At 42.5% G+C, this 24,055-nt stretch overlaps 1 protein-coding gene across 1 annotated transcript in view; it reads right to left on the reverse strand.

Moving 5' to 3' along the window:
* The window catches only part of LOC306765669 (uncharacterized protein), a gene marked incomplete at both ends in the record, with an annotated part of 49,500 nt that extends 33,748 nt beyond the window's left edge, over positions 1–15,752 (reverse strand). Inside the window, 4 exons of the mRNA XM_079253153.1 lie at positions 14,782–15,057; positions 15,247–15,310; positions 15,389–15,448; positions 15,726–15,752. Of these exons, the coding sequence (XP_079109279.1) occupies positions 14,782–15,057; positions 15,247–15,310; positions 15,389–15,448; positions 15,726–15,752 (427 nt within the window). The remainder of the gene's footprint in view (positions 1–14,781; positions 15,058–15,246; positions 15,311–15,388; positions 15,449–15,725) is intronic.
* Between the last annotated feature and the right edge of the window lie 8,303 nt (positions 15,753–24,055).

Here is a 24,055-nt window from a genome sequence, read left to right on the forward strand (position 1 = left end):
GACTGTGTCCGCTCTTTGGATCCTACTAGCCCCCCCCCCCTCTTACAACACACTGGGCGCTGGATGCTCTACTAACACGTCAACTTGCTGCTGAGAGTCATGTAGGCCTGTACAGGGTGTGTGTGTGTGTCAGAAGAAAAGCCAGGAGAGAGACAGCAGGGGGGAGACCGGAATTCAATTCAATTTATTTTTATTTAAAAGAGACCATACCGGTTAATGAACATCATGTACAGTTTGCAGACGTAAACAAACCAGATTATAACCAAAGGCTAATTTCCATCTGTTGTCTCCTAACAGATGTTCCCTAAAATTACAAAATAAAACATTGTAAAAGCATAATATTCCATTATTAATCAATCACTATTATAAAAGTCATTGCATCCATTACATTAGTTAATCCCCCCAACAGACGTGCCTGAGTACAACCACAACAGAGTGCAGTCAATATAAATAACATTCAATTAGCAGTGTTTCAGGGTGAAATACAAAATGCATGCATCCTGATTTTCTGCCGGCCAAGAATGCATTCAGCTTATTATCTATTTCATACAAACGGGCTGTAATAGTAATAATCAAAGTATACAGGTGAATAAGTTATAATAACTATCTGTTACATACTAGTGGACTAAATTAGTATTAGTCAAAGAATAAAAGTAAGTGAGTTTATAATCACCAGTATTCTCTATGTAATAGAAGCTATGTTAGTAATAATTACAGCTGGTGATATTTATTTATGCATTGCCCTGGCTATTATGTCTAAGAGGCTATACTAATAATTACTACAAATGTTATGTGCTTGCTGTGGGTCCTAGCCTATGATTGATTAGATATGTTAATTGTGATTCAACTAGTAGTTTTAAAATGTGTACAGGACTGGTTAGATAACAACCAGTCTTTTAGCTCCATTTTAAAAGACGTATATGTGGGGCACTCTCTGATTATGTGTGGTCGGCTGTTCCATAGCTTCCCACCTGTGACAGACAAGACTGTCTGGCTGAAGGTGGTTTTCCTATAAGGACCGACACAGTCTCCTCTCGCTGCAGCTCTCGTTACCCTGGCTGCAGGTGGAGTATTAGAGCGTTTAATACATGTCTTCAATGGGGGAGGGGCCAGGTCGTGTAATGTTTTGTACACTAGACATGCTCGTTTAAAGTCAAGCAGGTGACTGAAGCTCAGCAGATCATACTTATGTAAAATATTACAAGTGTGATATGTTAACGTTTTTTATCCAATATTTTCAGGGCATGATGGTAAAGTGACTCGGCTGTCTTTAGTGTTGTTGCCCCGGTAAAGGACCAACTTGTCAGACAGTACTCCAAACGTGAGAGGATCACTGAGGATAAAAACATCTGAGCTGCAGGATCCCTCAGGTTATTTCTTATTTGCTTTATTTGGGAAGGGGATCAACTCGTATCTGCAGAGGTTGTGAGCAGGTTCGTCTCACTCAGCAAAAGTGAGGAGGGGGGCGGGGGATAGACCGAACTCTTACTACCCCCCCACACACTAATGCTTCCTTATAAATTACATTTCATTCATAAAATGATCACATGTGTATAATGCTACATTTATCGGGTTGCGTGAAAATGTTTAAAGAAAAAAGAAAACACAAATCTGCATCAGTATGAATTTGTTGACATCGTCATGTGACGTCAATCTTAAGTCTGGGTGTTTGAAGGATGGAAAGGGGATGTTAAGTCCAGTCAAAGGTTTAATGGATTAAATGGATTGCTTTAATGGTCAAAAGGTATAATGGACCAAAGAAACCATCGGGTGCCCAGTTCAGAAAGAGAAGGAAAAAAGAAGAGGAGGAACACGGAAAAGATAAAGGTATGCAGGTCTCTATGAGGGACGTTACTATACATGTAAAGAAACAGTAGCCTGTACACTATTTATTATCCTCTTGCCAATATTACTACTTCACCCCAGAAGACGACTGGATCTGGTTTTTAGCTTCGCAGCAGCAACTATTAAAGTTTGATGCATGAAGTCATGCAGTTAATTTCACCAATGGGCTGCTTTGTGTTTGCAACACAAGTGTAAGTTCACATGTTTGTCTGGGAATTTGGTAAACAATAGTACGTCCTGACTGTGGAACTTTTAATGCTGTACATGGGTCTATGCTAACTTAAATAACATATAACATACATGTGATGTGAAGGATGGGGGGTTGGCCAGGACCGCCTCTGCAGCAAGGCTGCATAAAACTTGGGAGTTTTAGCTCTGGACAAATTAGTAAAAGTACGGATGGGAAATTATAATGACTCAACAAGAGACTTTAAGTCCTATAAAAAGAGAAGAAAACATGATGGAGCCTATCGTCCATGCTTGACCAGGTCATTACAGTAATAGTAATAACCAACGGTGAGTTATGAAGACAGACCACATCTTTTGCTTGGATCAGAATGTTATCATCTAACATGATGGAGTATGAAGCCATGAGTTCCAAATCCACTTGGGGACTTTTCATCCTGAGTACAAAGAAAAGCCTGTTGGTTACTTTAGAAATAAACCACCGACTATCATCTGAACAGGCTTGTTTTACTAAAGCAGCATCTGTCTCACCTGGAAAATTTCTCACTAAATCAGAAGAATGGATAATAATACTGACACAGTTTGAACTGGGATGAACTCCAATACAGCCAGTAAACTAATGACACGTTTCTTAGCATGTTTCTTTGGCTCATTTGTCAGGAGGGGGGGGCTTGACATTACTGTTGCTGATGAAAAGGGGGCGCTGCAGAAAAAAGTTTGGAAACCACTGGGTTAAAGGGTTAATGGTAGAAGTTGTATAAGACTTCTAAAATTCTTCTGAGCAGGAATATATCTGATAATATTAGAAGAGGAAAGATGATATCTAATAAGAACATCATGTTGGGCTGGTCAGCACACCGTATTTCAGGGTTTTTATTGAAATGACACAAAACTATCCTGCAACTAAAAGCAGTAAATGTTGGAAAATCCAGTAGAGATCAGTGGTTAAATGGTAATGCTAACCCATCCTATGTCCCAATTTTTCACAGTGTTATTGTTGTGTGTTGACAAAGACATAAACTGATGATGGAATAAAATGGAACATATATATTGTTAACAGTAACTGAGGAAAGTTTTATTATTGTTGATGACCTTCATGTGACGTTTCTTGTCCAAAGGAAACATCTGCTGATGAAGTTTTACTTTTAGAAATGCTAAAGTGATGTGGAAGATTGAACTCTTTTCTTCTTCTCTGAATCTCATGTTGAACTGTTCATGATGTAAAGGAATCTGATGTTGAATCAATATGCAGTATTTTTTCTACTATAGACTTAAATCAGTAAACTATATTTTAATCTTAAATTCTTGAAGTTTATAATCTTGTTTTGATAAATGAATGCAGGTTTGATGCTGAAGTGTGTTTACGGAGGAACACGAGGCAGATGATGAGCAACCAGCAGTTCCTGTTCACATTCCCAACACCAACCAGCAGCTATGTGGACTCCTGCCACTGGGAGACCATCAACCAGTGACACTACAGAGAATGATCCGACCCCCCAGCTGGTCCTGCTCTTTGGCCAGCTCACAGTTTCCATGCTGATGGGGTGGATCCGTATAAAGTCCAGCCTGATTCAGTTTTCCCAAAGGACCTGATGAAAGAACATTTCACACAAGTCTTCAGTCTGAAACACTTTAAATAGAGAAAAGACTGAAGTAGTAGTTCTCTTATTTTTATAGGAGTCATTGCAAAGATCTTTTATGATCTGGTGGCTCCAGTTTTATTTGTCTTCTTTTTCTGCATGCAGTGTTTGGCATTGTTAACTGAGGAGTGGTAGCTGGAATGCAGCTGGAACGGGGAAACCTGAAGCCTGAACTTCACAGAAAGCATCACAATGTTTTCTTCTGGCTCTCACTTGTTTGTGTGTCCAATGTTTCATGGGACAATTTTGTCCTGAAAAGTGAGGACAACAACAACAGACACTGACTTATTAAAGGGACTCTGGGTTCCTGGTTTTAACGGGGGCCACAAAGCAGTTGTGCTGAGGACCCCAGATGGCTGGCTCTGCCTGCCAGCATGGAGGTGCTGATGCTTTTATTTCTAGTAGAACAGATTACTGTCATGTCCTGCTCTCTGCTCTTCCATAAAAGAGCATTTCTAATCTACAACGAGTCCAGAAGTCAGCAGCACGAGTTCTGGTGAGGAGCAGAGGGCAGGAGCTTTAACCCTTTCATGCACACTGGCGCTGCAGTGGACACCTATTTACAAGCTGTTTTCGTGCATATTCATGAATGAAGATGGTATTTTTGGAAATGAATCACGACAGTGGATGTTAGTGAGTCGTCCAACATGTTTCCTCTCACTGGAGAATAAATTAATATCTGATATAATTGAACATAAATGCATACAATGTTAGTACACAAGTTTGCCTTTGTGATAAACAGGAAAAGAAAATGATGCTGTTCTATTTTATAGAAGATTTACATAATATAATTATGATTATATATTATTTTATAAATATTTTCTACATTACATTAAAATAAATCATGAGAAATCTAAATATCACCAATAAAAAAAAGCCCACAAAAAGTTTTTATTGCACATGTGTGTAAAAAACAGAATTTAAAAATGTTTTTTCTGAATTCATGCATGAAAGGGTTAAAATGGCTGCATTGGCTCTCAGCTGTTGTAACTGCATGACGTTGTCCAGACGGTTTGGTCTGAATGGACCGTCCTGGTCTAAGTGAGCCCTAAAAGAAAGTAGAAAACTGATCCGGGAGTTCTGCTTCTGTTCTGGGGACTGATCTGAAGCTGATTGTCCAGAGCAGAAAGCTGCTGGACATGATGGAGGATTCTTCTGGTCCTCGACGCCACACAGAGACTGTTCAGTCAGAGGCTTCTTCAGGTCAGTGCTGCTGGGCAGCGACGGCTGCAGAAATGCAGAGAAAAGACGTGGCTGTGACATGAAAGGAGTCCGAAACGCAGAGTTTTAAGGTCCAAAAGTTCCAAAGTGCATCTTTAAGGCAGAAAGAAATGCTGTTTCTTCATGAATGATGGTGATGATGAGGAAGGATCCAGAAAGAATGTTTTTCCAGCTGAAGTGTGCAGAAGTTTTGCAGCGTACGGCGGCAGGACACCTGCTAACGCTGTGCTGCTGCAAGGCGTCCATCAAGCTGGACCACATCATACTTGTGTTGCAGCAGCACTGACCAGATGGTGGCGCCGACAGCAGAAGAAAAGGACATCCTGAGTGCAGCTGGCCTGCTCATTACTTTCTCACTGTGTCTTCCACACAATCCAGACCATCAGGACCCGTTTCTGCTGTCCAGCTTTCCTGTGATGGGAGTTTAAATGGGCTGACTGGGAATGTGAAACAGCTTCACTAGGAATTCTTTTCCAGGTGATGGAAACAGTGCTGATGGATCCAGACGTCACATCTTCACAGGCTGTCCAACAAGACCAGACACTGCAGTCAAAGTAATGACTGATATCCCAAATCCAGCCAAATACGTCCTTTCTCCCGTATTTCCGTCCTAACGCCTGGATACGGATGGACTTTTGTAGGAGACCTGCATGAACGGCCATCCGTACGGTCCCTGCAGGATCAAGAATCCAGAGAATCCCTTCCTGCAGAACAAGCAAAGCTCTTTTATTCCTGGAACAGGTTGTTTTTTCACGGAGCACACACACTTTTTACACACACATCTCTGTTGATTGTCAGCCAGCAGCTGTGTGGCCTCATCTTCATGCATTTCCACATGCAGACGTGGTCTAGATGAGCTGCCAAAGTCCACAGCCAACATGAGAAGATGAGTGAAAAGACGGCAGCGAGCAGCAGCAGAAGACTAGAAAGTGGAAAAGTCCTGGCAGCTACCAAGATGAAAGTGGGACCTGCAGCCGTGTCATTGGCTTATTTCATATTTGGCTCAGTTTGCAGCGTTCCAGGCAAACGTCACTGTGGGACTGTTGATATACAGCAAGACACTTGTGAAAGGACAATCTCATGTGGTCCCTCTTCCACTGGATCAGCAGATCTATTGTTCCCCTGGTGAGGAAGCAGTCTGCATTCATGCTGAGTTTAATCACTGCTCTTGTTCTTCATCTTCCAGCCTGATGAAGACAGAAAATCATCTGAAATGGAGGAAAGGAGCAAAAAGCTTGGATTCATATTTACAAGGTGTCACATGGAGTTTTTCTAATGTTGCCAGTTTGTTAAGCATGTCAAGTGTGTATCCAAAAGTGTGCCGCTGGCCTCCTGAGCCACACACATTCCCGGGAGCACATGACAGCGGTCCTCCAGAAGCTCCACTGGCTCCCTATCCCATACCGCATCAAGTTCCAAATGCTCCTGTTAGGCCATAAAGCCTCCATAACAAGGCTCCGCTCTAGCAGCCCCACACCCCTTCATGTAGCCTTCCTTCCACAGATACCAACCTCCTGATCCTCCCCAGGACCAAACGTGGACCCTGGGGGGACGGGGCCTTTCTGCTGCTGCCCCAACCCTCTGGAAGTCCCTCCCACAACACATGGGAGACACCACAGATCCTGCCAGCTTCAGATCCAAACTAAAAACTCACCTGTTTCCTTCTGCTTTTAACACGGAACTTTGCTTCAAGATGTTCTTTTTAGATTCTCCATTTAATCTGGCTGCGTTCTTTTCTGTCTTTCTTCTCATTTTCTCCTGCTTTCATCTTGTCTTTTATTGTGGAAAGCATCTGGGACTTCTTGAAAATGCGCTAGAGAAATAAAATGCATTCTTATTGTTATTAAGTGTGAATATTTCTTCAGTTTCTTTGTCCAAATTGCTTGTTAATGAAATCAGGAGGAGATTAGAAAACAGTGTGTGAGTCTCTGAATCCATCCAGGTTGTTCAATTCTGCAACATTTCAGGACTTTTCTTTAACAATGGGAGAAAATTCAGTGCAGTGTGTGTGTGTGTGTGTGTGTGGGAGAAGCAGCATCTCCACATGGAAGACGTCCGCTCACTTCCAGCTTTAAAAAGCAGCGCGTCTGGAAGACTTCAGCAGAGCAACATGAGTGGATCCAAAACACTTTCCGTCCTCTGGATTCACCAGATGATCTGAGGTGACAGCAAGTGGACTTCCTCAGCACAGACAAAGCCAAACTGCCATGAAGAAATCAATCATGCTGATTATTGCAGCTTGGTTCAGCTCTTCAACAGGCTTCCTCATGTTAACGTTGACTTGATTTCTTTCACTGATCTTTGAATGAATCTATAGAAGGTGTGCTGTTGAACACAGCTGGAATCAGCTCTGCATCCTCCTCATCATGTTCTGCAACCACCTCCCTATTTCTTTCTTTCTATCTTTATGTCCCATTTCACTTCTGCTTCAGTCCCAGCAGCTCTGTGTGTGGATACTGTACATATATATATGTATATATGAGGAAGAGGAGCCAGTGTGTTTCTGTCTGTGCATCCTGCTACTGACGCTTTGCAGCAGCTCTTCTGGTGTCCTGCTGCTACAACTGGCTTTTTAAGCCTTCATCTCTGAGGATCCATCCAGCTCTGTTGTTTCACTGACTGGCATGACTGGCTTTGTTTATGTCTTTATTTATGTGCAGGATCCCCGTTAGATGCTGCCGAGGCAGCAGCTGCTCCTCCTGGGGTCCCTCAGAAAACAAGATGAACAAATCCATGGATTCAGATTTCATTCCCAGCACACAGAAGCCCCGCCCACCCCATATATCATCCTATAGCTACAAGATTCAAGACAAAAGCAGCAGGAGGAATAAAATGACACATACTGAACGATACACAAGCTGCTATTAACACGTAGCAGGAGGAGGTGATTATGTCCAATGTTCATCTAGAAATCCACACCCAAAATAAGAGCAAGGCTGCTGGGATTTACAAAAACAAGACAAAGTGCTTTCAATCTGGAAATGAAAGCTGACTTTAAATGGTGGATGTCCGTTTTAGCTTTAGCTTTCCAACTTCTTTTCCTGCTGCATGTTTTCTAGGAAGCTGGCAACCTGCTCCACAAAGAGCTCCTGTATAAAGCTGTTTTCTGCAGAGCGCATGAACTGGGCCTGGAAACAAGGACATGAGCGAGCACGGCCCGTCTCCTGCTGGAACTACGTCTACTGTTAACCTGGAAAATGTTGGAACAGAAGCGTGGAGGCGGAGCCCTGCGGTGGAAATCCCAGAAAAACAGCCAGAGATTGCTTGACAGTCAGTCGTCAACGTTTAGCCAAGAAAGAGCTTCATGCAGAGAAACATTAGCTGGAAATGAAGAGCGCAGAGCCAAACGTGCAGCTTCCTTCTGCACCATCTGAAGCACGTGCACATCTTTTCTAGAAGCACTAAAGCAAATAACAGAGCAACAGTCCAGATGAGGCAGAACCAGCGACTGGATCACCGTCTGAGTGCTCAGTCAGAAACAATGCACAGCTTTTCATTGTGGACAACGCTGCTCCCATTTTACTGCTCATTTTACTGATATGATGAGAGCATTTTAGCTGATCATGGAGGCTTCCAGCCAACACTTCAGCTTTGTTAAGCTGCTCCAGAGCAAAAGCACACATGCTGTCAGAGATCCTGAGTTGCTGGGAGCAAGCGCAGTGCAAAGCCACAGGAAGCAGGCCTCTGGTGGTCTGCAGCCACCTTTCCTGTGTGTTGTCCTGACAACGGCTACTGAAAAGATGGAAACAACTTGCAGGCTGAGAGGACACTGATTCATTCCAGAGAAAGAAGCAGGAATGAATGCTATGCTGCTGGACTGACAATGTGCATTGATGTTGTTCAATGAAATGAAGAAGTCAAATATTAATGAGTGGAATCTGTGTAAGTTGGAACTAAATGAATGTTTGTCACTTCTTCCATTTCTTCATGCTGACTTTGTAAGAGCGGAGGGTTAGAAAGTTCAGTCAGATAGCATGGGAGCTCAGCAGGCTTAAAGGTGCTGACATCATTAGTAAACCATCAGGTCAACATATGATGTGTTGCTGAGAGGAAGGCTAAAAAACGACAAAATGTCTGTCAAAGATGATGGAAAGGGACTCCAAATGTCCAGTGATGATGATGTGGAAGCAGGTGTGATAAAAGCGCTTGCAAACTGCCAGGATGTCTTCTTCCTATGGGCTCTGGAAGGAGCTAGCATCTCTGTGCTTTGGGCTGCAGAGACTTGTCAGAAAACAAGTCCGAGCTGGAACATCATGGCAGGGCCCTTTTAGGATTCACCTTTTTCCAAACAGCTCCTGACTTCTGATTGGCTCGGGAGTTTTCTGGCCCACTCATGTGGACGAGTTGGAGAGCCGGATGAATGTGACCAGAAGATGAACTCCATCCACACCTTCAAAGACTTGAGCTCTAATGGACACCAAAGGGATTTCTGGACACTTTTGGCCAAGCTTCCTCACATCCTTGAGAGTCCTGATGTACTTTTAAGATCCAGCTGAAGACTCGGCTCTTCAAGCAGCATTTCTGCACTTAGTTTAACTCTGCTGTTGGTCAGAGGAGTCAAATAAAAAGCTAGCAGCCATTTTCCTCTCATCACTTTGACACAAGCGGTCTTCAGTCCTTTGTGTTGATGCTGTCCAGGCTGAGCGAGACGCTTTCTAGGCGCCTTGCAGCTCGGAACCCAGGTTATTTAGCAGCAAATCAGGAGAAACCGGAGAGTTTTTCCACAACTTTCCTCCGAGTTGGAATCATGCTGACGGGCCTGCAGTTTGATCCTGGAAAGGTTTGGGATTATTTTTAGGTCCCAGTAAAACTTTAGCTTCTTTCCATGTCTGAGGAAAAATCCTTTCTTTCAAACTGAGCTTGGAAATATGACACACAGGTTGAGAAATGGAATCCGCAATACGTCCAGTTCATTTCCCATCAAGATCATCCGTCCAGACTCTTCATCAGTTTGAAGTGTCTGCAGGAGCTTTTCCACCTCTTCCACTTCTATTGGCCCAAATGGGACGTTCCACTTTCTATCTGCTAGAAGATGTTTTTCAATCAGTTCACTTTCCTTTCAGAGTGAAATCCTTCATACTGGATCTAATGCTCTTTACCTTCTCAATAAAAACCTTCTGGAAAGAATCTGCAGTGTCGGCTGCTTTACTTTGAAACTTCCTTCTGCTTCAGTGAAAGAGGGAATATTATCAGGAATCCTCCACAAACTATGACTGAAGGTCTGCCAGAGCTTCTTCCCATCATGCCTTACTTCATGTCATTTGTTTTGGAAGCAGCTTTTTTTCTTCTCTTTCTGCATTTTACCGGCCTTGTTTCTAAGTGAGCGCTAGTTTTTTCCAGCCGCCCGTTTTGTCACATCCTGCTGGATCATCCAGGTTTTTATTTCATCATCAAGCCACGGAGCAAATCTTCTTTTCTCTCCATGCTTTTTCTAGCTGCATGTTTATCAGCCATCTTTTCTGGCATTTCTCTCCACTGATTCACTGCAATGTTGGGATCATTCAGAGCATCAATTTGTTCCCACTTTCTATGCTTTATGTCCTCTAGAAATGGATCTTCATTGAAATCCATGGAAGATCTCTGCATGATGATCTGAGCCACAAACGTCTGGACTTTAGTTTCCTTCCTGTGGCGGCTAAGCTGGGATCACTAAAAGCCACTGGATGGACACAATTCACTGGCATTTGTATCAATATGATCAATACATGAAGCAGACGCAGCTCCAGACAAGCTGGAAGCAGCCCTTGTACTTCATCATTTCACTTGATTCCATCTGATCAGAACAGCAATTAGTCTTTCCTTCAGACAGCAGGAAAAGATTCCATCAGCCAGCAACTGTGCAAGTTCTCCCAGTGAAAACCATGAAGAGGCCTGGAATCTTCATCATGGCTCCACTTCAACTATGAGAGACAGAATCCAGGAAATCCCATTGTAGGATTTGGAAGGAATTCATTGGTAAATTCCTCTGGAAAATAAGGATTTGTTCTCCTACAAAGCAGCAAGATTTCTGCCTCTCACACACCTGGAACGTCTTCTTTAAGAGGCTCCTCTTCCTCCACTCCTTACCTGGATTAATGGCACCTGTTTGAACTGGTTCCCAGTATAAAAGACAGCTGTCCACAAGCTCCACCAGTTAGACTCCAAACTCCACTGTGGCCAAGAGCAAAGAGCTGCCAAAGGACAGCAGAAAGCCAGTGGTGGACCTGCAGCTGGATGGGAAGAGGGAATCTGCAGTAGGTAAGCAGCTTGGTGTGAAGAAATCAGCTGTGGGAGCAATTATTAGAAAAGCACTGATAATCTCCCTCCATCTGGGCCTCCACGCAGCATCTCACCCCATGGGGTCACAATGATGACAAGAACAGTCCCAGAAGCACACGGGGGAGCGAGTGAAGAGCTGCAGAGAGCTGGGACCAACGGAACAAAGCTGTAGCGGGGCCCCAGGCCCCTGCATGTCACCGGCCCCCTGACAAGGGCCCAATAAAGACTGATGGCTGCAATGGCTGAAAAACTAGAAGAAAGAAGAAGAATTCCTTTTCTTCCTGCCATGGACTCACTTTCCACTCTTTTCACTCTGCACTTTCTCCATGTTTTACTTCTTTGTTCAGCACTTTGTTGCAGCTGCCGTTGTGTTCAAGTCCTTTAGAAATCACGCTGGTTTGAGTGGAGTTGAGATGAAGATGAACGCTCATCTAGCAATAAAAATGATGCTCCTGTCAATAAGTGAGGCGTGATTGTGCACAATAAATATCTAGTCTGCACTGATCCGGATCAATAATGACTCCAGGTTGGAACAGTCACACAGAATGTGTTCAGCCACACTGAGAGATGACAAATGGATGGCACAAACATTTTCCCCGTCCTGCTCCACAGAATGGGGGTGTCACTAAGCATGAGGAACACAACAGCACCCCCCTCCCCAAATGCATGTCTTTAAATGTGCATTCTTCCAACATTCACATGTTTGTTTGGCTCATGCTGTTTAGATTTGGGCTTTTCCTCTTTCTCACATGTTCAGCTGCATATTTCACATTAAAATGGGATTTCTGGGAGATTTTTCCATCAAACTTGTTTCATCTCCAAATGTTTCACTTTCCATTCATTGGTTGATTTTCCCAAGCGCTTGGTCCCATTAAGGGTGGCGGGGAAGCTGGAGTCTCTCCCAGCAAGCACTGGGCGAGAGGCAGGTCCACCTGGACAGGTCGCCAGTCCATCACATGTTGGACTTTCCAGCTGACTTGATATGTGGAATTTTTAGTCCAATATTTTCTGAATCATTTGGGTGAATTTCTTTTCTGGACATGATGGAAAAATGTGGGACAATGTAGCAGGAATAGAGAAAGACATCATTCCCTTTCATTGGATTGGACACATAGATTTGGATGTGAAGTAGTGATTTGTAAAAGTTACTTGTCAGACATGTGACAATTTCAGCCTTTTGTATTGATCAGTGATGAATGTTCCTCCATCTGACATCAGCTTGCCTTCATTGCTGGCTTGACTGTGCTGAGGACAGAACAGCTCTTTTCTAAAGAGAAGCAGCACAGCTGCTCTCGGCTTCCAGAATATATCCCAGGAAAGCTTTCATTCTTTATTTGCTTGGATTTTTCAAGCTTGCATTCAAATATTTGCTGCTGGTTCATATGTGGAAGAAGTGGAAGAAGCATGCCATGTTGTAGCACTACAGTAAAGAGATCATACTGAGCTGGAAGATGTGACAGAGCTCGCTCACCAAGAGCTTCGACTTTGAGAAGAGTTTAGAAAATATTGGGAAGAACTGAGGACGATACTGCTCAGTCACTTCTGTCATGCTGGCAAATCCAAAAGCACGTCTGTCCCCGTCTTTCTGTCTTTCTTTCTTTCTTCTAGAAATAAATGAGACCATAACTTGATGAATTCTGACTAATAAAGTGGAATGCATCTGGAGCTTTCTAGCAGAAAACAAGTGTCTGACCCGTTTCCACCGGCTTGACCGTTTGACAACTGCAAGTGCTGCTGATACAGAAGAGCAAATCCTGTTTTCTCCAAATAGATGGATAGATCCATCGCTGATCACTCACATGGAAATGGATTAACACCCAGGGCGGGCTATGCTAAAGCTAAAACAACTACAAGGACACAACTTCTTCTTATTTTATCAGCAATGTTACTGAAACATAAAGAGCATTTGCTGTTGGCTGCTTTTGGATGTCAGCCTCTCAAACTGAGGTTCCGCCATCTGCCATCGGCTAGTTTGGCCTCATGTCAGGTCCCGGATGTGCGGCACAAAAGTCTGGATTTCACATCTGAATCTGAACTGAAACTGAATGATGAGAATGAATTCAGGAAAGAAAAGTTTCAGTTGAATAAAGATTAAAAAGAAGAAAGATTCAGTTTCCAATCCAGTCATTCAGATTCAGTTTTTAAAGCAATTCTTCAAACAGGCGTGTTCAGATTCACATTGAACAATTCATATTCAGATAGAAAGAATTCAGATTCCTGGTGGCACAAAGTTTCTCCTTTACATGAACGCAATGAAAAACAAGCTGATTGTTGTGTTTTTCTTCTCATTTTCATTCATTTCTCCTTTGAATGGAATGAAATGGACGACTGATGCAGGAAGCAGTGATGAAGCCTGATTGGCTGTTGAGGCCTGGTGCTGTGTCTTGATTAGAACAGGTGTGCTGCTGATCAGCAGGTATGTACAGCAGCTGCGCCTCTTCTTCCTCATTGGCGCAAACAGCCGCGTGGAGAAGGAAGCTGCACTTCTTCCAGGACAGTAAAACATGCAGAAAAGCTGCGTTTGCTGCGGGATGGAGCTTAAACACGCAAAGCTGACGTGGCTCAGCTTCCACGCCAGCCTGAAAGGTGAGAAACGGCTTCAGGTGTGTCAGGTGTGGCTTTTAGCAGGAAAAGTCTTTACTAAGCAGCTTCATCACATGCAGCTGGCAGACATGTTAACCAGCTGCGTCCTGAACGCAGCTTCCTGCAGACCAAGGCGTGTCTCAATGTGGGCGGGGTTAAACGCGTTGAGCTCCGCCCACTGGATGGGATTCTTCTTCCTCGCCGCAACTGCTTTTTTCTTCTTTGCCTTTTTTCCACGTTTAATAGCGCCACCTACCGGATTTAAGTGGGAAATTATGTTATTTTGACTTTCTGACTCTTCTTCGCCGCCACCATGGCCGTCTTTTTCTTCCCATTTTCCACGTGACCGCATGTAAAACCGCCACCTACCCGATGCGGGAGTGTATCCTGAGATGATTAAAGTAAGGCTCGCCATGTACATCTTTTATCATTTGGGACATGATTAGTTATTTTCATTTTAGGATGTGAACACTCTTGCTTTAAGAAGTTTTTTTAAATGCTCCCATTTCTACACGGCTACAGGAAGAAGAAAGGCAGACTGAACAAAACTGCTGACTGTAACATTAGTTATTGATCAATGCTTTACTGGTATTATATGTAAAATTATATCACAATATAAAATAGATCCTATATTACACCCAGGTTCCACCAAGATATTGTGTCATCATTTCTGTGGCCTTCAAACTGTATTTGAGCTGAGCAAGGAGTGCATGGTCTCAGGCCAGTTAAAAGTAGCAGTAAAAGCCCTCACCCCATGCTGGACATCTAACCACCGTCCCACAGGCACATTTGAAAGGCTCTCACAGATTGAAATGACTGGAGCATTGGAATGCAACACACATAATATAGACTTTTTTTCAAGGAACAGAAACGGCAAACACTGGATTTATTGCTCCTCAAAACACACACACACACACACACACACACACACACACACACACAGCTTTAAGCTGTGAACATCCATCATTTCTGCACCAAATGATTCCTAGTGGATTCTGAAGTGAAAGGAAAACATGAACGGCTCCCTCAGCTCCATGACTCTCTTCACCTTCACTCATCAAGTCACAGTTTTGGACTTTTTTCACTGTTTCCTTTTCTTGTCCTTCGTCCATCTCAACAACTCCAGGCAGGGAATCTCTTCCTTGAAATGACTGCGTTCTGCAGCATTTGGCTGCCTTTATGGTGTCATGCAGTAAAGCATCTTCTTCCTGTAGAGAAAAAAGCTCATTCTCAAAGTAGATACTGGAGATGGCCCAAAACGCTGAGGTAGGAAGGCTGCATCCACTCTTCCCTGTCCCACTGCTGCTCTTCATGTCACCTTCCCCTACAGAGGGAATAGAATGAAAAGAGATAAATGACAGTAAAAAAGATCTTGGACATCCCACCTCTTCAACTTTTAGAAGAAATCCAATATTATATTTGAAGGGGCATCTCAGGTCAGCCGAGGTAATCTAGCAGAGAATAAAAGCATGCAGGGAAAAGCAGTTTCTGTATGTGTGGACAACAAGTCTACCTTCAATAGTAGCTGATGAGATGGATTCAGAAGGCATCTTTTTCACTGGAGCATCTTCTACATCCTGAAATTTGCAGAGGGATTAACAGTAGTCTTCAAACAAGTGCTTAAATACATGGCTAATTAATGAAGCTCCTCTTACCTGTAGTTTCCGCTCCTCCCGACGCCTTTTTCTGGCCTGCAGTCTCTTCTTCACACCTTGCTGATTCAATGACAATGAACGTTCACTATTAAAACTTGAAGAAAAGTCAATCCACAGGGTTTTCAGTCAAACGTGGAGTTTAAAAGAACTCTTTGAAAAGTAGGATCATGTAAAGAGCATTTACCGCATTGGAAAGTTTCTCAGAAGAAGACACCACCATCTTCTTATTTGCAGCATGTTTTCCTTTGAAGAAATAAAAACACAATAGGTTGATTTGTGCCAGAAGCAAAAGTGCCTTGTATTCACCGGGCACAAACTCATCCCAATTTCCACATACCTCACTGGAATCACATTTGGCCCCCATGACAATGTAGAGAGCGGACTGAAAGTCAAAAAGTACATGTTGAAATATTTTCTCCACATCCCTAGTATACATGTCATATTTCTGAATGTTACCTATATATAATACAAGGCATAATCCTGCCTGTCTCTGTTGCTGTATTATTGTTTGTCTGCACAATCCTTGTACTTCCCCTGCCTGTCTCCAGAGTTGCATTGCTGTATATCAGTTTATTCATGTTAAACACCCTGCCTGTCCCTGTAGCTGCCTCGCTGTCACTTTGTACAGCATAAGAGGAACAAATCAGCAATCAGATAGTTGGCACTTTTAAACTGCTTTTTAATGGAAAAGAAAAGCAAATCCTGTGGAATTAAAGGCTCTAATTAGAATGAATCTCTCCACACTTTCCCTTCCCTCCCTTCCTGTCCTTCTTCCTAATCACTCCTGATTGCTTTTCATCCCACTCACCTGAGCCCCTCCTTATGGAAGCCATGCACACACATTTATTCAGTCTTTGTCCTTCTCACAGGGCGGCAGCACTGCTAAGGGCAACATGTGCACCTTTATTATTGATACTGTGATAAAGTTAGCTCTACATTGTATTGATCTTTATCAAAGGGAACATTTAATGGACTTGATCATTTCTAATCCTTGCTTTGCTTTCTTTCACAGCCATTTTTGGTTGAGCATTTAACTGAATCATTTGACAATAAATCATGGGCTTCCTGAGCCTTAGTCCATCTCTTGGTTCATGCATCCTTACCAATACCCACCATGCTAACTTCCCTTCATCCTCCTGCTTCACAATAATACAACAGCCCTGGTCTTACCATTAGAACAAACAGGCCACAGTTGTTTGAGCACACTGCTTTGCCAGACCCTGGAGGTGTGAAAACAAGGTTTGGATTAAAGGATAGTCAGCAAATGGAAAACTTTAGCGGATGCAATGACATATCAAAGCGGAGCATCATTTCTGCCAAGTGTCCTCCGGGGTCCAGGGGAGAGGAGGTGTGCAATGTGTCTGGAAAAAACAGAGGAAAACGTCGTGGAAAACTTGAACCAGGTGAATATTAGAACGGCAGAACAAACATGAGACATTTGAAGATGCAAATAAGCTCATCTGTGAGGCGAAAATGTGCTGGAAAATCCAGCAATAATCCCAATAAAACTTTGATTGTCATTAATTGGCCGTTTTTTCATCGATGCTTACCTCCATTTAGCAAAGTTGGACGTTGTGTCGCCGACGAGCCTTAATTAAATGATCTCCAGGTGGTTTGGTGAAGATATGGCACATGGAAACTTGTAAAATGTGAAGAAGAAGACGGCGACTGCGGCGAGGAAGAAGAATCACATCCAGTGGGCGGAGCTGAAGGCGTTTAACCCCGCCCACGTTGAGACACGCCTCGCTCTGCACACTGCAGCCAGGGGTAGTTGATCAGAGACGCATGCAGCAGAGCTGGCCTTCTGAATGGAAATATTGTTGACCATCAGGTTTATTTAATGGTGGCCACCAAAACCGTGATGAGGATGAAACTGCGATGAATGGTGCAGCCCTACCGTGAAGTGCATCATGGGTATTCAGACAGAGCTGCTGGATCAGTAGGAGTGAAGACAAGCTGCAGTGAAGACTTGGGAAGAAAAGTCAGCGTGTTTTATCAAGTACATGAGTGCTGGGCTTTCATGACGTGAGCTTTATTTAAATGACCTACTTTATATGAATGTTGATCATTAAGCACTATGCCGAAGAACAGTGAGTGCTTTTATTTTCTGTGTTTAAAGCTTGTACACGTGGAAGCTAAGCTGTCTGGACAGGCTGCACGTGCCTCGTCATGCGCCACCGTCCCCCCTCGTAAAGGAGAAATGACAACAGCGCCAAACCAAAAGAACTCCCTTTTCTCCTCATATCTGTTTGCTGCTAAGCTAGCAGTGAAGCTCCTCATACGTCTTATTGGACACAAATTGGCCAGTTTTCCTGTGGAAGTGTTAAAACATGCGGGACTGCAGTGGAAATTTCTCTCCTTTTTTAGGAATAATACGCACAACTGTGAGCAAGTTGTGATGAGCATCTGTGAATGCAGCAGTTTTTCTGCTTCCATTACAAGGGGAGATACATTTATCAGGTTTTTCTTGCTGCTTAACATGTGAGGGTGCATGTGTCAGCTACTGAAATGTACCTACGGAGAAAAATGAGGGCTTCTTTTAATAAGGGCTGCAAATCTATTTTAACAAATGAAATTCCAGGCTTTGTAATAAATCTTGTTTGATCACATAAGAGGAAAAGAAAATGTGAAAAGAGATGTCTAAAATGTTTCATTTCTTTCTCCTAGACAACTCTGAGATTTCTTTGAAAGCAAATTGAGACTAAGGTTTATTTCTCCTACGTCTCGGTTTGCTCTCGGGAGAAATAAGATGCACCAAATCTCAATGTAGTCTCATTTGAAGTTTTAGAAGAGATCTCAACAAGCTCTGATATGATTCTCCTCGTTTCTCAACTTTAGTTTCTCTTTGTGATCTCAGGCAGAGAAATCAGAGAGCTCTCTCTATGAACTTAATCTCCTCTCATCCGGGCTTTAGTTCATGCTTCTCATATTAATCTCAGACAGAGCAAAGGAAGAGCTCTCCACAAACACTCACTGAAATCTCCCACTTAGAGAAATGTTTTCTTCTTTCCTATCATCTCATATCATGCTGACTTTATTGTAATCCACATTAATATTTCTTTTCAATGTTGGATTGTATGCAGAATGAATTGATTAAAATTACTGCAAATAGCATCTGCTTTTATATTAACCAACAGTTTTCCACAAAGAATTTGAAGTAGATTGCATGTAATTCATGTAATTGCAGTTTGTTTCATCAACCACATAAAAAATTATATTATATTATATTATATTATATTATATTATATTATATTATATTATACTATATTATATTATATTGACTGCATTTGGCACAAAACCCCGGAACTTTGAACCCTGTAATGCAACCCAACTTTAGTATTTAGGAGAGAGCCATCAGTCACAAATGCTGCATGGTCATTGGTTAAGAGAGCTACTCGGTGGCTAATGCTGTATCATGATTGGTTACTTCACAACGTAGTGAGGCGACTTAACAACGTCAGGTCGTGTGGTACGTTTCTTCTTTTTTTGTGTGCTTAACGTGTGGAGTCTTTGGCAGAAGGAATGGAGGAAATGAATCTTGCAGGAGGAAAAAGAAGGGAAGCAGCATCTTTGTTAAACGCAGTTTGGGTAAATTTTAGATGGCGAGCGTTTACAGCGGCCTCTAGACACTTCCATAAATTGTATGTGCATGGAAAATGTGGATTTGTCATGCAGTGAAAGCAGTTTAAATAATGAAAATGTCTTCTTTATTTTCCAGGATGAATGCATGTGAAAATAATAAAAAAGAGACGGCCAAAAGAGCGGGAAAGCCACCGAAGAAGATCAGTTTTTATGAACCAGACCGCGGCTCACCAAGAGATAACCCAGCTGGGAATTGTCTTATTATTTCAATCCACAATTTAGCTCTAAATTCATATTGATTGTTATATTGTAACTTACCTTGGACACTATAATAAGCAACATCTTAGACACTCTGTGTTCTCTTATCACTGGGATTAATATTATTAATATAACTGTCAGCTTGAGGTCCACATGTTGATTTCCAGGATGTTTTAAAGAAAAGGGAGTGGAACCCTCACTTGGAACTGTGTGTGTTTTACTGACAGATATTGGTTCAATTATTGCTACATTTGGGGTTCGGATTAGATTTTAAAAATGGGATTTCAATAAAATAAAAGTTCTCTTCCTGAAAATCTCTGTTTTCCAGGTACTAGATTTAAAATGGGTCTGAAAATGTTGTTCCCTGCAGAAACTCTGTTCTCACTTCATTGCAGGTTTTAGAATGGAATACTTGTGTTGACAATGTGCTGAACTGTTTTAGTTGCTCATTATTTACAAATGAAAACTGTAATTATTGGGATGCTTTTTCTTTTTTAAACGTGTCTCTTCCTTTTCTTGACTTGTGCTTGCTGCTGTGTCCCTGTAAGGTAAAACATCTGCTGTGCTCCAGGTGGTGAGCACCTGGAGGCATTAAAAGCTTTTCTGGACAAAGTGGAACAGATCCAACCTCAGGCTGGTCCTTGGGCTCCAAAGAACAGGTCTGGGAAGCAAGAGCTGTGTCCAGGAAGTGGCCTCTTCTTGTCCTCCACTCACCTGTCTGCAATCCATGCAGAAGCAAAGGACTGCCTTCGCTTATTCCACCTTCTTTTCAAGAACTTCTTTCCTGAAGCGGAGTGCCGACATGCTGTGGCGTTTGGGAAACACGGAAAGGTGCCAGATGGGAAGACAGTCCTGGACCAGTTCAAAGTCAGTGGAATTTGAAGGAAGTATATGGCTCATTTGGTAGTGAATGATTTCTGGAAATGTTGTGGAAAAGTAGTGGAAATTCATCAGCAGAAATATCTGGGAAGCCAATATAGAGAGCCAAAGTCCCCCCCACAGAGGGGGATCTTATTGTGGAAAAAAAAACTGTGTGACAGTGAATCATGAGACAACTAATGTTTTGATCCTGCTTGAATTGTCATGAATTCCACATCTAGATTTTCTTCCTTCATTTTCTACACGGCTTAGTCCAGTTAAGCTGGAGCCTATCCCAGCAGTCATCAGGCCAGAGACGGGGTTCATCCCAGACAGGTCGCCAGTCCATCACAGGCACGTATTTCTCAGTTTAAAATCTACATTTACAAGTAAAAAAGTTCGTTAGCACACACTCAAGAAGTGCCTGAGTAACGTCATTCTTCCCAGAGCTGCTGAAGCAAGTGTTAACGCTAAACCCTGTGTGTTTTGTTCCGCCATGTGGTCACATTGAGCCCTGTTTTTTCTTTGCTTCAGCTGAAAAAGAATAGTTGTCACAGCATCAACACGTCAGAGCTCGGCTGCTAATGCTGATGGATGATATATGCCTGGTGGTGCCCATGCAACTATTTAGTCTCACTGCCACAAATGAACATCAGCCACATCTGACAGCTTTTCCCAGACTGCCACACATATTGTGTAGGATTACATTTAGTTTACTGGCCCGTTTCACCTGACTTTTTTCTTTAATCCTGGAAGCATTTGTAGGGATATGAATAATGTGGAACTGCTGATGCAGTTCATGGGATCAGAAGTTAAGTTGTCTATGGCTTTTCACTGCCCTACATATAGGGGTGTCACCATTCTCCAAATGCTTTATTCAGCTTGATTCTTGATATTTTCACTCTGCCACTTTTAGTTTAGTCTCATCTAGAACCACTGGTTACCGTGGCAACTGCTGTAGTTTAAAACGTCTCAGAAGATGGTCTGCATGGCGTCATGAGTGATATTTCTAACAGGAAATAAAACCATTTTACTTGACAAGTAATCAGCTAATAGTTGAAGCTGCAGAAAATCAGTTTGTCATCAACATAAGATTTAGTTTTTCAGCAATGTTTTACCTTCCCCATGTACTGTTTAGCATGCATCCTACCATCAGCTTTTTCAAGCCAAATAAGCAGCATTTCTTTTCCAAACATGACCTGGAGTTTATTTCTAGTTTGTTTTCCTCTTCTTCTTCTGGACCTTCTCACATTAATCACCATATCTGGCCAAATCTGATGGAGTTTCTGAAGTATTCCAAGTATTACATCCCTACTTTTAATGTTGGGATTGTTTCAGTGTCCTCCCAGTTTGACTGGATTTCCTTCTGTGTGAACCAGAAACATATTAGAATGTGAATTTTGGATCTATGGAGGAAAAAAGTTCTTAATACTTAGTGGAAACTGCTGTTCCATGATAAAATGAGTCCTTTGTGTTTTTTCTTTGCTTTAATCTTGCAGCTTACATCATGCGCTGTAGTACACTGGATGGTTGGACACCGGATGAGAAAAGTAAGCTGATAAAAGTCTTCATAAACAAACGCTGCACAAGGGCCACAACACTGTAAATGACAGAATGTGGCATACTGAGACTTTTTTTACTGAGCCTGTTCAGAAAAGCCCTTGAATGCAAATGCTGCATGTTGGCCTCAGAGACTCTTTGACTGTTCAGTGTTGTGCATTGCTGTAAAGTCTTGTTGACACTGCTCATAATGCTTTCAGAGAATTGTTTCAAAACACAACTTTCCAAAAAGATGCATCTTTCTAGTTCCCATCTTATAATGATGACAATGTTAGAAGAGCTTTTGCTGTCAGTAAACGCTCTTTAACTTTCTTCCATTTGTTGTTCATGTCATTGTTAACTTTGCAACCACTTCAAATACTCAGCAGTCGTCAATTTTCAAGTACAATGACTATGTTGGAATTTAATAAAGATGAAGACTCCGCTTCAGATTTCTTTCTTCCTTTTTTTATGTGAAGTCATCTGCCATGTGCTGTAGAAGTAGAAAGCCTGATGGCGTTGGGTACATCTGCTACATCCCTCTGTCGTGTGGTAAAGAAAGAGTTCACCACCGTTGTTTTATTGCTCTATCATGATGTTATTAAGTGCATGATCTGTGTTTAGGATGGTAAATCCAGTCAGGTGGGAGGAGAAGGTCACATGATTTAAGCATCCTGATAGTAGGACCTCAGGTGTGTGTGTGTGTGTGTGTCCAGTATTGCTCAGTTTCTTTTCCAAAGGAGAAATAAAGGAGCCATTAAAAGCAGTGCAGTGAAACTAGCAAGGAATCTCCCTAAAGTCTCCACTATGACTCCCTCTAGTTATTCTGTCTCACCTATTTCTCCTGGTGAATTTTAGGAGAAACATATGAGAAACATTTTAGAGCAAATAGAAACTAAAATGAGGCTGAGATGAGAATCTCACATTTGTCTCTTGAGCTCTAAAAGAGCAACCTTTGAGCAGTAAAATTGTCCTTGCCCCCAAAAGCAGCATCTTTTTAATAGAACTGGATTTTGGTGGACGACTGACTCAAATAGACACAAATATTATTGTAAACTCAGGCTCTATTAATGTCTGCAAAGAAATCCATTTCATTCAGTTTCAGTTCAACAGTAGAAAAACAGGAAAATCTTCCTGGCAAAACTGAACAGTCTTCAAATGAAAAAGTCATTTGAAGTCATTTATCTAAGCGCTCCAGTGTAAAACATGTTCCAGGACTTTTAAGGTGTAAAATGTTTCCGTCCACACGCTTCATTAATAAACATGAACATGTGACAGTAAAGCCCACTGTGTTGTGGCTTCAGTCTGGTCCTGCAGCAGAGCTCATCACCTCCTGCTCTTCCTGCAGCTGGAAGCTGGATGCTGCAGGAGGACCAAGCTTCTAGATCAGCCGTCTCCAACTGCGCTCATCCTGCAGCTTTTACTGTTTCCCTGCTACAACACACTTTATTCAAATGAAAAGCTTCTCCAGCAGCTTCTCATCTTCTGCACCTGCCTGTTAATGAGCCATTGATTTGCGTCAGGTGTGTCACAGCGGGGAAACACTAAAACCTGCAGGGTGGTAGCTCACGAGGACCGGAGTTGGAGACCCCTGTTCTAGACTGTTCTTCTGGACGGGGGAGGAGCTTACGCAGCCGTTGCTGCCGCTAACAGAAGAGGAAACCATTCGGACTTAAACCTTCCTCACCAAAAGTCTTCAATAACACTGTAAAAAGTTGCTCAACTTGTTAGTTGCTTTTTCTTTAGTCACTGGAAGGATGTGAAACATCCCAACATGAAGCACCAAAGTACTAACGGAGGTCCTCCGTGTGCATCAGTGGAATTGTCGTGCACTGAAACGTTCTGCAGTTAAATGCTTTAACGTCTTCACTTTTCTGGAATTAATGCTAATGAAGGTGTTAAAGTCCCAGCCCTAGTTTTTACTTTAAAGTAGTAATTGCTTTTATTAATATTGTGACACTGATGAAGAACAAGCAGATTATTTCTTCAGCCAAGACATAAAGATCTTGTCTTTTTTATTCCAGAAGTGCAGACAGCGATGAGGCAGCCGCTCTGAGATCCAGAATGGGACCACCGAAGCCAGAACACCTCCGACCCCTCAGCTGACTTCATCTGCACACCTCCAGTAACGACGCAGCTCCTACACACACCTGACAAGGTGTGTAAAATGACTTGACATCTCCAGAAAGCATGGCTGAAATGGTCCATTTCTTTCTCTCCTTGATGTCATTCCAGCAGGGAGCGAGGAAGGTGGTCCACAGCTGGAAGAGCAGCCTCCTCCTTCATCTAGTCATCATCAGACGTGGACATTTCACATCAACACGGACTGTAAAGCTGCTTGGAACTGGACGGAAACAGCAGCTCATCGGAGCACAGCTTTATCTTGAACAATGGACTCATTGTTGACCTTCTTGATGTCCAGGTCAGGTG

This window comes from Telmatherina bonti, assembly GCF_933228915.1.
Source record: "Telmatherina bonti genome assembly, chromosome: 14".
NCBI classification, from domain to species: Eukaryota; Metazoa; Chordata; class Actinopteri; order Atheriniformes; family Telmatherinidae; genus Telmatherina; species Telmatherina bonti.